This window comes from Sebastes umbrosus, chromosome 3 (genome assembly GCF_015220745.1).
Source record: "Sebastes umbrosus isolate fSebUmb1 chromosome 3, fSebUmb1.pri, whole genome shotgun sequence".
NCBI classification, from domain to species: domain Eukaryota; kingdom Metazoa; phylum Chordata; class Actinopteri; order Perciformes; family Sebastidae; genus Sebastes; species Sebastes umbrosus.
In genome coordinates this window covers 15,000,889-15,017,021 of record NC_051271.1, presented here as the reverse complement: position 1 = coordinate 15,017,021, position 16,133 = coordinate 15,000,889, and the positions used below count along the sequence as shown (strand labels likewise).

The window sequence follows — 16,133 nt, the reverse complement described above, 5'->3', positions numbered from 1 at the left end:
TTGCACTCCCGTGCATGACACACGTTGAGTGACAGCCAGCTCATTTGCATAATAAGGCAGAAATGCAGAAAGAAATGTAAAAAGATGTGTAGAGAAATGTATAAAGAAAAGAATACAGAAAAAAATAGGTTTTGGGAAATTAAATAAATAAATACATGCATTTAAAAATAAATAGAAAATAAATAAAGATTAAATGCAAAAATAAATAAATAAAAAATGCAAAAAATGAATAAATACATTTAAAAAATAATACAAATGTATACATAAATAGATAAAAGGGAAAATTAAACTGAGTAGTAATTCTTTTTTTTTTTTCAAATATTTTTTTGTTTTGGCAAATTCCTTCCTCCATAGCTTCGAGACTAGATATCATTTTAGATTTTGGATATCATCACATCTTAATATAGAATTGTTTTCTTTTCCTGGTTTTAAAGGCTGCATTACAGTAAAGTGATGATATTTTTATTATTTGCCTTTACCCACATAGTCATTATATCCACATTACTGAAGATTATTTATCTAAATTTTCATTTTGTAAATGTTTTGTATAAAAGCACCAATGGTCAGCCCTGCAATATTGTGTAATATCAACATGGTGATATTGATTTTCTCCTTATCACCAAGCCATACAAACATTCCCTAAAGGTTATCTAATGGTTAATTAAAAAAAACAAAAAAAAGGAGAAGTTTCTGTCCTAAGTATAGTATCCAGTATAACTGCATATCTACTTATTTATAGGCTTCAATAAACCTGAAGAAAACATGCACAGCTGGAGGGAACTATTAAAAGTAAACGCCAGCCTGCATGTGTCTTTAATCTGCTTAAATCATGAAAAAAAACAAAAAAAAACTCAGCTCCACCCCCAGCACACAACGCTCACTGACACGGTTAAACAAGACTTTGATTACGCAGTTTACATCTGTACTCGCCAGATCAACACTGAACTGATCAACAGTGGAGACTAACAGTGTTATAGGAGCCTGTTGCTGCGGTTTGTTTAATGCTGACCATGCGTCTACACGGGTAAGTGGACTTTGCTGATGTAACTCTGGTATCCTTTCTGAAGTCTCTGTGTTGAATTAACACTTCATCTGCAGACTCAAATACTGTCATATAATGTTTGTCTAGTGGTAGGAACTTCAGTTAGTTCATTTATTCTTCTTTTTCACAGTTAATGTTGCCTATACTCTACAGTCAATATTACACTGTGTGCATGTATGTGAATGAATTTAGACATGATGCAACCATAGTAGGATTCAATTCTATCTCTATGCAACATGAAAAGTAAGTGTTAGGCAGGTAGTTCTGTACTTGAATAATTCCTATTTTTGCTGCATTGTAAGGAGAAATATTGTACTTTTTACTCCATTATATGTTTTTTTTTATGTTAAAATTTTATATACAAAACATATGGTGGTATAAAGTGTCAGAATCATAATAGATTAAACAAGTAAAGTAGCTCAAATTACATTAGCTCATATTTTTTGGCATCATTGCGCAAGAATTTCCTAATAACCTGTTCTTTCTGAAGTCTGTGTTTAATTAACACTTCATCTGCAGAGTCAAATACTGCCATATGATGTTTGTTTAGTGGTAGGAACAGTGTACGCTTCAGTTAGCTCATTTATTCTTCTTTTTCACAGTTAATGTTGCCTAAAGTCAATATTATACTGTGTGCATGTAAATGAATGAATATAGACATGCAACCATACAGTAGTAGGATTCAATTCTATCTCTATGCAACATGAAGTTTAGTTTTTCCTATAATATAGTTTAGTTTTTCCTATAATATAGTTTAGTTTTTCCTATAATGGAGTTTAGTTTTTCCTATAATATAGTTTAGTTTTTCCTATAATGGAGTTTAGTTTTTCCTATAATGGAGTTTAGTTTTTCCTATAATAGAGTTTAGTTTTTCCTATAATGGAGTTTAGTTTTTCCTATTATGGAGTTAAAGTCTTAAAAGCAGCAGGTGGCAGTATATTTTTGGCATCATTGGGCAAGAATTTCATAATAACCTTTCAGCATATTGTAATTCAAGTGTTCTGAGAGAAAACTAGACTTCTGCACCTCCTCATGGCTCTGTTTTCAGGCTTTAAAAAATGTAGCAAGTGACGGGAGACTTTGGCCAATCACGGGTCATTTCAGAGAGAGGGAGCGTTCCTATTGGCTGTTCATTTAACGGAGGCAGCTGTCAATCACTCGCAAACTCTGATCAAACGGTCAAACTAGGCAGCGCTGATCAAATATGAATCAATATTCTGTTACTGTAATGCCTATTTCTCGCCTCAAATGTTTTCAGAAACATCTTGTAGTGTACTGTTTAGCTGTAAAATGAGAGAGTTTGCTCCGGCTGGTCGGCGGTGCTTGGTATTTCCTCAACTGATCTCAACATGGCAGCCGGATCACAAACTTTCTCATTATACAGCTAAACAGTACACTACAAGATGTTTCTAAAAACATTTGAGGTGAGAAATAGGCATTACAGTAGCAGCTGCACCCACACTGTGTGAGCCTCAGGTCTTTGTCAAACATGAGGTGGAACGGGAAGGACTTGCAGAACGTGTACGGGCTGATCCGAGTCTCCTGTGTGCTGTTCTCCTCGAAACCGTCCAGGCTCTCGTGGAATGCCTCTTCCTCCGAGTCCTTCTCCTCAATCAGAAACTTGATGTGGTCGCAATCCTCATTTTTTTGTTGGATCATCTGCATCGGATGAAATTAAATAATAGATCAAATATTGATGTTATTGTTGCAAAGCTGACTTAAACCTGCAGTAGGCAGAATATTTTTGGCATCATTGGGCAAAAATTCCACAATAACCTTTCAGCATATTGTAATTCAAGTGTTCTGAGAGAAAACTAGACTTCTGCACCTCCTCATGGCTCTGTTCTCAGGCGGTGCTTGGTATTTCCTCAACTGATCTCAACAAGGCTGCCGGGTCACAAACTTTCTAATTTTACAGCTAAACACTACAAGATGTTTCTGAAAACATTTGAGGAAAGAAATGGGCAATACAGTAACAGAATATTGATTCATATTTGATCAGCGCTGCCTAGTTTGACCGTTTGATCAGGGTTTGCGAGTGATTGACAGCTGCTCAGAGACGGCAGGCTCCAGCTCGGCTCTGATTGGTTGTTTTCTTCCGGTCTGTGAAATCTTGCAGATGCCATTAGGAGCACCGGAGGACACAGACACAGAGATTTTTTTCCAGATTACCTGTCTGTCAGGATATAGTGACCGTTTTATAAAAATGAAAAACTTGTTTTAATCGTATTTGCTCCAGTCCTACCTGCTGCTGCTTTAAGCACTTTTTCTGACTTCTATATTAGGTAATGCAGGACTTTTACCTGGAATGAAGTATTTTTATAATGTGTTGTTACTACTTTTACTTAAATAAAGTATCTAAATACAGCCTACATGTACTTGATGGCATGTAAAATGTACGATGAGCTTATAAATATGCAGCACTCCTAATCATTTTAATTTCTTTTAGGCCATTGAGTATATTGGGACCGGCACTGTTGGTTCTGCTGGCTGGCTGCCAACGTGTCTCAGCTGACAAAGACACTCTGGCTCCACCAGAGGTCTCGCAGTACAATGGCACTCTGTATGCGGCCTGCAAAATGAGACCCAGCGCCACACTACCCGGCGGTCTGCCCAAAGTGACCGGTCAGGTGCTGTTTAAGCAAGATTATCCTGAGGGAAAGCTCCAAGTCCTTCTTCGGTTCAATGGCTTCCCCAAAGGGGGTGATCTAACGCCCAGAGCGGTGCACATTCATCAGTACGGAGACCTGAGCCGGGGGTGTGACTCCACTGGCAGCCACTACAATCCACATGGTGTAAATCACCCCGAACACCCTGGAGACTTTGGTAACTTTTCACCCCAGCAAGGAAAAATCTTTTCGATGGTCGAATCTGAGGCAAAGCTGTTCAGAGAGCTGTCTGTGATTGGAAGAGCGGTGGTGGTCCATGAAAAGACAGATGACTTAGGGCAAGGTGGAGACGCTGGGAGCCTGCTGCATGGAAACAGCGGCCGGAGGCTTGGCTGCTGCATTATTGGGATTTCCTCCCCCGACCTCTGGAATAAGTACTATAAACTGTACCAGGAAAAAAAAATGACGTTGTGAAGTCTTTCAGTGACGTTCGTTATCCCAGATCACTGCCGGTATGGCGATGATTCGACGTCATTTCCATATCAAACATGGAGTGGGTCAAAACGTCTAGTTCTGCGTCTGCATTCATGTGTCAAGTGTGTACTTCTGAAGACAACAGAAAATATCCTGTCAACATTTTTAACACATATTTAACTTCTAAAGGCGTTTGGACCGTCCATGCTATTGGTTGGCATCAACATACGAGCGTCTTCTTGACGTAGGAGCTGCATTGGGCTGTACGTATGCCTACGTTGTGCGTGGGCTCTTGCTAGACGGCACGTTTGGGGCTACGTAGCTATCGTGTGTCTTATTTACAACTGCGATTTAGTATTTGGGAGGGTCCATTTGTGCGGGGTGGGTGGATTTCTGCTGGTAATTTTGAACTCTGGCGGCTGAGGAGAGTTAAGAATGGCCTCCAGAAACTTTCACACTACCTATGTTAAAAAATACCGGCCCTTGGCTGCACTAAAATTTCTCCATTAATCAGAAAGGATCTGAACTAAATTACACTGAAATCTGATTGGCTTGTAGAACACCAATTTATTTCCTCTTTCCCCAACCTACTAAAAATTCAACAGGTTGCCATTTGTGCTCTAATACGGCCATCTAGTCACTTTGGTGAACACACCACATTAAATCAAAAGCCTAAGTCAATTGATATCAGGGAATTGTTTTCTCTCTGGCAATGATTGTATAGGGATTCCACTCAGAAACGTATGAAGCATTAAAGTATTAAAACATTAAAAATGTATGTGTTACATACAAACGTCTTATGACGTGTTAACGGTATTTTCTGTTGTCTTAAGAAGTACAAATTTGACATGTTAATATGGACGCAGAACTAGACGTTTTAGTCCAATCCGTGTTCAATACTTCCCTAACATCATCACATTCTGTAAATGTACTCTTAACTAAGATGTTTGTTCAATGTCAACTGACAAATTCATGTTAATCATCAAATATTTGCTTTGAAGACGCCTGTAAAGGAATTAAATAAAAGCAACGGGTTAAAAAAGAAAATGCAATTATCTTTAATCAATAAATAGTATATTGTCATGCAGCATTTTAAATAGCTTTGATAATATTGTGTTTTTATGATTAAAAATAATTATTTAAGACAGTAATAAGAAATGAAACTGTTTGGAAATGTTTGAATTGTGTTTGAAAAAAAAACCCAAAATAAAGTTGCTACATAGCTTAAACATTGTTCACAACAGCTGGATGTCTATTTGTTGACGTAGTGATCAATAAGATACGGTGGGTTTCTTTAACGTTGAGAGGGAAAAGTGGGCAGAGGTAGGATGTGAAATCTGAATCAGTGTCTTACTCCAGAGTTAACAACAGAAATGTTTTACAAATGATATTCTCCTTTACTGTTGAGTTCAAAGTCAGTCTCTCAGTTACGTAAATGATCAAACACTGAAATTATATGTGTCAAAAGCAGAAAAATCTAAATCATCACACCTCTGTAGCGTGATAGACGTATTCTACAGCACTTATTTTGCTACTTTTTATCACCATAAAATCAGTTTCTCCACCTCTGATACATACACAATATAAAGCTTCCAGCTTTGTGGCAACAGTTTGGGATTAACCCTTTCCTGTTCATGACCTCCACCCATCCAACACCTTTTGGATTACCTGGACTGCAAGCCTCACTAATGCTCTTCTGGCTGAATGGGAGCAGATCTCTGCCAAAAATTGTTGCAAAATCTTGTGGAGAAACAAAATCCCAGTAGAGTGGAGGCTGTTATAGCAGCACATTACTGTTCAACAATATCATATGAGTGTTATGTTCAGGTTTCCTTTGGGCCATGTATACATGAGACTCAAAATGGACCAAAGTGAAAGCACAAATTAGATAATCAGTTACTGACAGTTCACAGTTAACGCTAAGATGTTTTTTAGGTTTGTTATGAGTCATTCTTACTTCATTGACAGGTTTATATTAACGAGAAAATCCCTCATGTCTCAATAATTGGCTTTGATATAGAGAGGTAAAGTCCCGCCCCTTCTGGTGGACCATCTTATTTTGTGACATCTTTCTCGCTGAAGCTACGATTCCTGTGTGTTTCGTACAGGGATGTACTCACACGAGCAACGGACTGCCTCTGATTGGCTAGTACCCACTGCCTTCGTTGGTTTGATTGGTTAGGTTTAGGGTAAGAATATCAGGGTAAGCAAATCAGTGACAGAGTAGGGCGGGTCATGCCTTCGCTACAGTAGGATATCGTAATATCGCCTACGGGTCTCGCTCGTTCTTCTGCGTCCCGGCTGATAAAAAAACCAAGAGTCGCTGGAGAAAACACATCAGGTAAGATAACGTTTCATTTGTGTGTGGAACATAGCTAAGTTATCTAGCCAGCTAGTGTTGGTGACGTATATATTACGAGACGGGAGATGTAGTTCACGGAGCGGTTTCACACAAAAACTAAATGATACTATGACAAACTGTGACTTTCTTGACTTGCAAAATTATCATTTAAACTGACAAACATCATATCTGTGATTCATGGCGTAATTCAAACGGGGTCAAAAAAATATTTGTCTCTCATTGTTGACTACTGTACATACTTTTTCCAAAATAAGGTCCCATGTTGGTCCACCGGAAGGGGTGGGACTTTGCCTCTCTATTGCTTGGATTTACAGTAACTAACAGGCATCCATTATCAACACACCATCTGTCAATCATAACAACTCAATAGTGTCACTTTTTTTCATTATTCATAAAAATGAATAAAGTAGCATTGTCTTACAAATGCATCATTTATCCTTATGTTTCTGAGGATTTGTCCCGATGCTCTGCAGCATGAGGGCGGCTCATGGAAAACTTCACGTCCTGACTAACACACAACATCTGTTCCATGTGAAAGCTCTGTCTCCTGGTTTGACTGGATGTCCTCCTGCTCTTCCTCAGAACTGGCAGCAGCAGCAGCGGTGAATAATGCGCTACTGATGTTTTCCTCTGTGAGAATACACTGCGTTTCAACAGTTTCCAGCCCTTCAGTCCATTCCTCTGACTCATCCTCTCTTCCAGCGATGGGGTCAGAGTTCTCTAAAGTTTGCTGTAATAGGGAAAGGTCAGACGGATGTTGTGTGGGAGAGGAATCGCTCACACACTCTTCTTTTGACCGGTGACTCGTTAAATCCCTTAAATCAGTTGTGACCTGTGATCGACCGCTGTCACCACACTCTTCACTGTCTGGTGTTTCTGTCGGAGGGCTGACTGGCTCTTCCTCAGCCGACTGGTACGACAGGTTTGGCTGGCACGTCTCCTCACACAGCTCCTCTCCACCACCTGACTCAGATGGTGGTCCACTCTCTTGGATTGGGACTCCTGTGGATTGCTCTATTTCTTCTGACGCTTCATCACCTGTAAGAATAGAAGGTTTAAGAAATATAACCAATACACAGAACAAAATATAAGGATGCTTTTACATGCCAAAATTGAGCTAGTTTTAATCTAAATCCGGGGCGGTTTGTTTTGGCAGTTGTGAACGCAGTAATAGTACTAGTGCAGACTAAAACAACCGGTCCGAGACCGCTTGCAAGAGGTAGTCTCAGACTAAGGGAACCCTAGTGCGGTTTGATTGCAATGAGAACTTAATCCAGTTGCAGGAAGTGAACGAAAACGCAGGGGATTACGGGCTGCCTGTGTGGGCATTTGTTGAGGTGGACACAGGTAAACAACAGGTTAACATGAGTGGGAGAGGAGTGACCTGGACTTCTGCAGAAGTCCGATGTTTGCTTGACATCTGGGCTGAAGAGAACATACAGAATATGCTAAATAAAGTCCACAAAAATAGTGACGTTTAAAAAATCATTGGAGATAAACTGGAGGAGAAGGGATTCATGTGCACAGTCGGTCAGTGCCGAGTCAAAGTGAAAACACTTCGGCCCTGCTCCTTCATACACGGCCTTCAGCAAACATCATTTCTTAATTTGGTCCGCTTTAATTTGTGCACTGTGAAACCGAAGCAGACTAAATAGAAAATGAACCAAAAGTATAAATTTTACTCGACTAGACAAACGGACTATTTCTTATGAAAGCGCCCAGGTCACATTGAATATTCACCTTCCTGTCCAGGAGAATCTGTTGACTCAGCCTGATGGGTATTCAGGATGATGGTGTCTTTTCCTCCTATTACGACAGAACATTATTCAAAGTAAGCCTTTATAAAAGAGCAGAAATTCAGTTTTTTGTATGTCAACACTTAAAACTGTTGGAGTGGGTAGAAATGATTAAATGTCAACTGGGCAGATATGAGAAGTAATGGAAGAAAGTTTTTAAAGGTTAAAAAATAGTTAGAGGAAGTGAGAAGAACATACTTCCATAAATTCCCAGAGACACATTATAAGTCAGGCCTCCGGGTAGCAAGAAGCAAAAGGACAGAAGACAGGAGAAGGAATGTAAATTATTGTAACAGCAAGTAGAATACAAGCTTCAAACATAATAGCCTCAGTATATTAACATATTTCTGTTCACCTGGCAGGCTCCATAATCCAGACATCTCTAATGTTTTGAGTTTATTCTCCAGCTCTGCGACTCGATTTCCAAGAATCCTAACGATAAAAGGCACAAAAACAATTCCATTCGCACGCTTTGTCCAGCATCCAAGTTATTGAGGTGAAAATTAGAATGTGAAGCATGAGATTGAGTACTTGTTGATTTGGCGTTGGTGCTGAATCACCATGTTCTTCTCGTGGATGGTTTCCAGCAGAGCTGTGGCGAGCGACTTGAGGTCTGAGATGGACTGAGGCGTCACCGGCAAACTGCAGCCGTTCTCTTCAGACAGCAACAATTCCTTCACTGCGCACACACACACACACACACACACACTGTTAGTCACAGGTTAACCCCCGAGACAACATATGCTGTCTGGTAAATGTTTACATGTCATTTTGTGACATTGTATATACTGAAGTGAGGTATTGTTTTTTTAAAGATATGATCTTTCTGACCTTGTTTAGCAGAGAGCACCCCAGTCAGTGCACTGCTGTTGGGTTTCCCACAGACCTTAGAGGTTTTCCTACAGTCCAGGGCACTCTGAAATCAAATTTTCAACATATTTTTCATTATTTTCAGTTATTATTTCACAGTTATGTTATGTACAACAGTTATTAGATACAGTCAGACCCCCCCCCAAAAAAATAAAAAAATAAATAAAACATGAAAAAGGACATTTGACATAAAATAACATACAGTGGTTAAATGTGACTGTAAAAATAAATATAAAAGAGAAAAGCAATACTGAGCATGAGAGGTTTGTGTTTCTGAGAGAAAAAAAAACAAACACATTTTAATAAATCCACTTTTTTAACATTTGCAAAAAGTTAAAGGTCCAGTGTTTAGGATGTAGTGACATCTAGTGGTGAGGTTGCAGATTGCAACCAACTGAAAACCCCTCCGCTCACCCCTCCCTTTCCAAGCGTGTCAGAGAACTACGGTGGCCTTCAGGTAACGTAAAAACGTGAAAGTCTCTCTCAAGAGCCAGTGTTTGGTTTGTCTGTTCTGGGCTACTGTAGAAACATGGCTGAGCAACATGGCAGACTCTATGAAGAGGAACCACTCCCTATGTAGATATGAAGAGCTCATTCTAAGCTAACAAAGACACAACGATTCTTAGTTTCAGATGATTATACACTAATGAACACATAGTTGTGAATATTATATTCCATTTCTGCTGATAAATCCACCTAAATCCTACACACAGGACCTTTAAGTGGCTCCGTTTTCATAGAATTAAGAAACATTTAAAATATAACAATGTAGTCACCTTGTACTTCACCAGGTTTGTTTTGAGCAGGTTGATTTCCTCTTGAAGTTGACAGAAGCGTTCATGCAAATACCTGTCGGATTATTTTGATCAGAAGTGCATTATTAAATCATTAAACCTCATCAATCTGTTTACAAAGTAGACTTCACAGTTATGACTCAGCAAAATCCAAATATCATTATGTTGTAATCTCTTATTTTACAGCTCAATATACATAAATATATCTGATATAAATATGCACATTATTTCAGTGAACTAGTAAAGTAATTGCTGCAGATATTCTAATATTTCTAATAGTGCAGCACCAATAAAATCTCTTTAAAAAAGAGTAACCAACCTGTTCTCCATGCAGAGTGCATCTATGTCTAGAATGCGTATCTCATCGTTACCCACGATGTGGTTCATCTCCACATTGAGCCGATGAGCCTTCTGTTGAAACACGTCGCGCTCCGCTCGGACGTCCTGAAGCTCGTCTGTAAGCGACTTCACGCTGTTCTCCAGAACCTCGTTCTACAGCGACACAAAACACACCGTGTCAGCACAGACACTGGGATTTCATCTACTAATGCAACCCGTGGAATATTTCATCCACTCATATTTCTCTTTGAAGAAAACCATCACAGTAATTGAATCCTGTTTCATTCTTTTCTCAGGAAAACGTGCTTTTACGCAATATTTGGCACATTTTTTTTTACAATATTATCATATCTTGTTGTAATTAATCACAGCAATAAATCTGTCATAAATATATTAATATGTGCCTCTGAGAGAGCCTCCCGTTCTTGCACTGTTCAGGAGTAATAATGACTCTTTGGACCTTGACACAGTGTTCTCCTTAAAGAAGACATTTTAATGTGTTGAAAAAACTACCTGACATGCCACTCAAATTGATATAATGGAAAACATGATTAATGTGACTTATTAATAACATTCAACATTTATATTGACCTTTTCTAAGTTCTGTAAAAATAAAAGGAACAAAGAAATGTTACAGTCGTATTAGAAATCAGCTGCAATAATGGGAGGTTTCCTATTTAGTGCTGGAATGGAACTAAGGGCATTTACTCAAGTACTGAACAAATTTGAGGTACTTGTACTTTTTTTTCTTTTCATACCACTTTATACTTTATACTACTCCACTACATTTCAGATGGAAATATTTTACTTTTGACTTATTTTACAGCTTTAGTTTCTTACTTTAAAAACATGTGAAGAGCTTATAAAATATGTGCTTTATTATACAATACATTACCCAAAAGTTTATACAAGTAAAACTGAAACGATTAATCGATTGACAGAAAATTAAGTAGTAACTATTTTTAATTCTTAATAATTAATAATTAAATAATTTAATTTAATAAATAACAACATTTTATGGTTCTAGTTTCTCAGATGCAAGGATATGTTGCTTTTCATTTTAATTTATTTAATTATTAGTATTAATGTTTTATTTAGAATAATTATTTAAAATAATTTTTACAAATATATAAAATATTTAGAGCTCTTTATTTCTACATTGAGTACTTTTACGTTTAATTCCTTAAGGACATTTTCCTGATAATACTTACATACTTTTACTTAAAGGTGCAGTGTGTAGGATTTGGCGGCAGGTTGCAGATTGCAACCAACTAAAAACTTCACTTCCGTATGCCAAGTGCGTTGGAGAACTACAGTGGCTGACGCAAAAACGCAAATGGCTCTCTCTAGAGCCAGTGTTTGGTTTGTCCATTCTGGGCTACTGTAGAAACATGGCGGCCAGCTCCGTGAAGAGGACCCGCTCAGTATGTAAAATGCAGCGCAGTGAGGATAGAGACATTTCATACATCGGACGTATTGAACGCAGACCCGACCTGCTGATGCGTATTCAACCTGCACTGGACCCGCCAGTCTGCAGTGTAGTTCATACACTTCACTGATAAACCAGAGAACTGTGCAGTAACAATGGAGCAGAAATGCAGGGTTTAACTTCTCTCACAGCTGTTGCAGTCTAGACTGTTCACATGTGCCACCTGGTGGTGGTTGGTGCACACTGCAGCTAGTGCAGGAAGCAACAGAAGAAAATAAAAGTGCGTATATGTGGTCACAAGCATGGCTTAACTACTTCCAAGTCTTCCTGGTTTGACATTCAATCGACAGGATGTTGTTAAAAGTCACAATACTGTCAACTACAAGACATTAACTAAACAAATCACCTGAATTATTGTATTTAAAAACAAAAGTCAGACAGCAGCAGACAGTCAGCCTCTCGTTCTCACCTGCTCTCCAGCTCTTTCTAACTGTTTGACCAGATCCTCTCGTTCATGAGCAGGAAAGTGTCGAGTGCCGACCTCTTCGTCTCCCAGCCTCTGTTTGGTGATGGTCATCCGTAGAAGCTGTTGGGACAGAGACATGCAGTTCGATTTTCTGCAGTTTCACAATATGTGACTCTGCTTTATTTCATCTGAGGAACTAATTTATAACGCTACTGACTTAAATCAGATAAATGTTGGAGATATATTCAAGACACACAAAAAGACATAAACATACACTATGTCCTAATTTGATTTAATTGCAACTTTCGGTATAGTGCGCAGTATGTCGCGGTACCTTGTTGTCACCTTGAGCTTCCACCAGTCGTTGTTTCAGCTCCTTCACCTCCTCAGAAAGTTGACTGTTTTTTTCTCTGGAGTCTCTCAGTAGCTGAGCTAAATTCACCTGAAGAAGACATGAACATGACGTCACATGACGTCACATGAGCACGATCACACAGACTTAATTCAGCTGTTACATGCATGTATCAACGATTGACATTTAAAGCTATACAGAACAAGAACTTTATGTAAATATTTCCCCGTCTTTTAACCTAAAATGATAAAAGGGGCAGCAGTGTTGAAGAGCATCCCAATAGCCCTGCTAAATTTGTCCTCCTTGCCCAAATAAAATAATAGGATTGTGTGGAAGTGACTTGAATCATTCTTTTATGTATAAAGCAACATCTGGCTTGAATTAAATATTGCTTTCTTAACAAATAAATACATAGATATAAATTTACTGAATTATTATTTATTATCAAAGTAATAAATTGTACACCAGCAACTTGGTAACATATCTTCAAAATGAACAGGAATAACAATTCAAGTGTAAACCTTTTTAATGCAGCAACAAATTGGTCAAAACAGGAATTCAATTCCAGTATATAATGTATATAGTACATAAACACTGAACTGAATTGAATAGATCAGCCCCAATGTCACAGATGAGTCAGTATTGGTCCGATATCGGTGCATCTCTAATTGTAAGGAGCCCTTTCTAATGTATTATTTACCACATTATGCAAATAACATAAAATCTCTTACTTGATTCCTTTTCTCAGGAGGCAGAGAGGGATCTCCATCCTATTGGTTATAAAAACAAAGGGAATTGTCATTAAATGCAACATCTTTGAAATGTAATAGTGGAGAATGATATTTCTCTGCCTATTATAATGCTCATGATGATGCATCTTTCTGACTGCAGGCTACTAGTTGGGCTTACAATGAGTTCCCTGTACTTCTTCTTGAGCCCTTGGTGTCGCTCCCGGAGCTGGTTGGCCATCAGCTTGTACTGATCTCGCTCCTGCTGGCAGGTGTCCAGCTCCTTCGACAGAATCAAAAGAGCTTCTTTCTTACTCTCCAACTTCCGTTTACAGATGAGGAACTGAATGCAAGAACAAATGTTTTACAAGAGAGAGAAAAAGTTAAAGGAATTGTTATGCGAATATTGATTAATATAGATTAGGTAGGCAGACTTTATATTATTTTAACTGTTTATTAATGAAGTAGTGCGGCCAATATGGAAAACAAATTATATCATATTATTCACAAGACCTTCTTCTGATGTTGACTTGTATCATGACATCTGTTAAGGTTGGAAAATCCCCTTTTTAGGGCTGCAAATTATGATTATTTTCATTGTGGATTAATTTATTGGTTATATTTTTGATTAATTGCCTATTAAATGTTGGAAAATAGTGACAATTTCCCAGAACTAGGGCTGCAACTAACGATTATTTTCATTGTTGATTAAACTGTCAATTATTTTCTCGATTAATCAATCAGTTGTTTGGTCTATAAAATATCAGAAAATGGTGAAAAATGACGGTCAGTGTTTCCCAAAGCCCAAGACGACGTCCTCAAATGTCTTGTTTTGTCCACAACTCAAAGATATTGAGTTTACTGTCATAGAGGAGAAAAGAAACCAGAAAATATTCACATTTAAGAAGCTGGAATCAGAGAATTTTTCCTTAAAATACTCAAACCGATTAATCAATTATCCAAATAGTTGGCGATTCATTTAATAGTTGACAACTAATCAATTAATCAATTATCGTTGCAGCTCTACATGTGAATATTGAATAATACAGGCTATGTAGGCAGACACTTCATATCATTTTAACTGTTAATTAAAGAATGAAGGGTGCTCATAAACTCATCATGAGCTGTCATTAGGGGCGTAAGAAAAATATCGCAATATTATGTTTTGTGATACTGTATCGATTCTCAAAAACTATGTATCAATTTTTAGTTAATAGTTTCCAGTTTAGTCAATACTTTATGTAATTTGCAAAGAGATGCGCCCTCTTAGTGTATGTGCCCTCTGAAAGTATGATGTTGGATGATACAGGTAATGTGATAAATGCAGATCCCACTGTTCTGATTGCATAAAAAATACACTTTTTTTTTACTCAGATTTTATGCATATGAAGGTGTGTTCTTTATATTATGACAGTTTTCCTAAAATTAGATTTAAAAAAATTGCAATATATCGCTTTATTTACAGTATCAAAATATATTATATATATATATATATATATATATATATGCAAATGCAAATCCCACTGTTCTGATTGCATAAAAAATACGCTTTTTTTACTCAGATTTTATGCATATGGTGGTGTGTTCTTTATATTATGACAGTTTTCCTAAAATTAGATTAAAAAAAATTGCAATATATCGCTTTATTTACAGTATCAAAATATATTATATATATATATATATATATATATATATATGCAAATACAAATCCCACTGTTCTGATTGCATTAAAAATACGCTTTTTTTTACTCAGATTTTATGCATATGGTGGTGTGTTCTTTATATTATGACAGTTTTCCTAAAATTAGATTTAAGAAATCGCAATATATCGCCTTATTTACAGTATTGCAATATATTATATATATAATAATATATATATATAAATATAATAATATATATATAATAATATATATAATATATATATATATAAATATAATAATATATATATAATAATATATATAATAATATATAATATATATGTATATATTATTATTATATAATATATATTGAACCCTTGTATCGTGATACGTATCGTACCAATAATACACAGCCCTTGCTGTCATCTAAATGTATTGATTGTGACAGATTATCTGTAATAACCAGTGAAAAATCAATAAGTCTGGTGCATATAGTTTTACTGTACATCTCATTATTGGGCTCTGCAGGTAAAAGGAAAAACAACTACTTCCTTATAGAGGCTGAGAGAAACCAAAGCAGCTGAGATGTAATCCTCTTTACTCTGTGTGATCTTTAACAGTCTGTGGGTGCAAACAGGAGGCGACACCAACGACACCAGCTGATGTGATGGTTTGGTGGTGCACAGACACCAGTGGAGGTCAGTGAGTCTATATATTATATATATAAGAGGACTGTGTATATAGTCACCTCGTTGAGCAGCCCCTGCCAGTCGCTCTCGCTCCTCCTGGACGGATCCATCTGTCTGCTGCAGGATGAATACAAATATATATTAATAATGACGCTTTCAAACAAGCATCCCCATGTTGTGATCAGGTTTAGAGACAATTCGCATCATCAAAGCGGATTATTAGCTGCTCGAGGAACAAGAGCTGCATCACATCCGTCCGTCCGCGACGTCAGAGGAGCGTCACGACGCGTTTGGAAACCCTCGAAAATATGGGAACTAGGGAGACTGTCTGTCCTTGAAATGTACACACACCCACAGACATAATGTCTATGCACATACCTGTTAACTGTGGCGAGATATTTATCTAGGAAAATATTATCTGTGACTTTTAACTTATACTGAAAAATTTATTTTATGTATTTTATTAATAATATTTTTTTATAAATGAATTTTAATTATTATTATTTTATAAATGTATATATATATATATATATATATATATATATA

General features: G+C 37.2%; 2 protein-coding genes across 3 annotated transcripts; one reads left to right on the top strand and one right to left on the bottom strand.

Moving 5' to 3' along the window:
- The first annotated feature begins 870 nt into the window (after positions 1 to 870).
- sod3a (superoxide dismutase 3, extracellular a) lies at positions 871 to 5,368 on the top strand. Its single transcript, XM_037765490.1, has 2 exons — positions 871 to 1,024; positions 3,492 to 5,368. Exons 1-2 carry the CDS (start codon positions 1,002 to 1,004, stop codon positions 4,123 to 4,125), a joined length of 657 nt encoding a protein of 218 aa, XP_037621418.1. The 5' UTR covers positions 871 to 1,001; the 3' UTR covers positions 4,126 to 5,368.
- Positions 5,369 to 5,448: 80 nt separating this feature from the next.
- LOC119485707 (coiled-coil domain-containing protein 149-like) lies at positions 5,449 to 15,883 on the bottom strand. 2 transcript variants are annotated; one of them, XM_037765443.1, is made up of 13 exons: positions 15,647 to 15,883; positions 13,443 to 13,604; positions 13,265 to 13,303; positions 12,516 to 12,623; positions 12,185 to 12,301; positions 10,267 to 10,439; positions 9,930 to 10,002; positions 9,115 to 9,199; positions 8,815 to 8,962; positions 8,639 to 8,715; positions 8,482 to 8,517; positions 8,228 to 8,293; positions 5,449 to 7,525 (listed from the first exon to the last, which is right to left on the bottom strand). In XM_037765443.1, exons 1-13 carry the CDS (start codon positions 15,695 to 15,697, stop codon positions 6,996 to 6,998), a joined length of 1,665 nt encoding a protein of 554 aa, XP_037621371.1. In that variant the 5' UTR covers positions 15,698 to 15,883; the 3' UTR covers positions 5,449 to 6,995. The 2 variants fall into 2 exon arrangements, with proteins under 2 accessions (XP_037621371.1, XP_037621372.1); XM_037765444.1 differs by lacking the exon at positions 8,482 to 8,517.
- Positions 15,884 to 16,133: the final 250 nt, after the last annotated feature.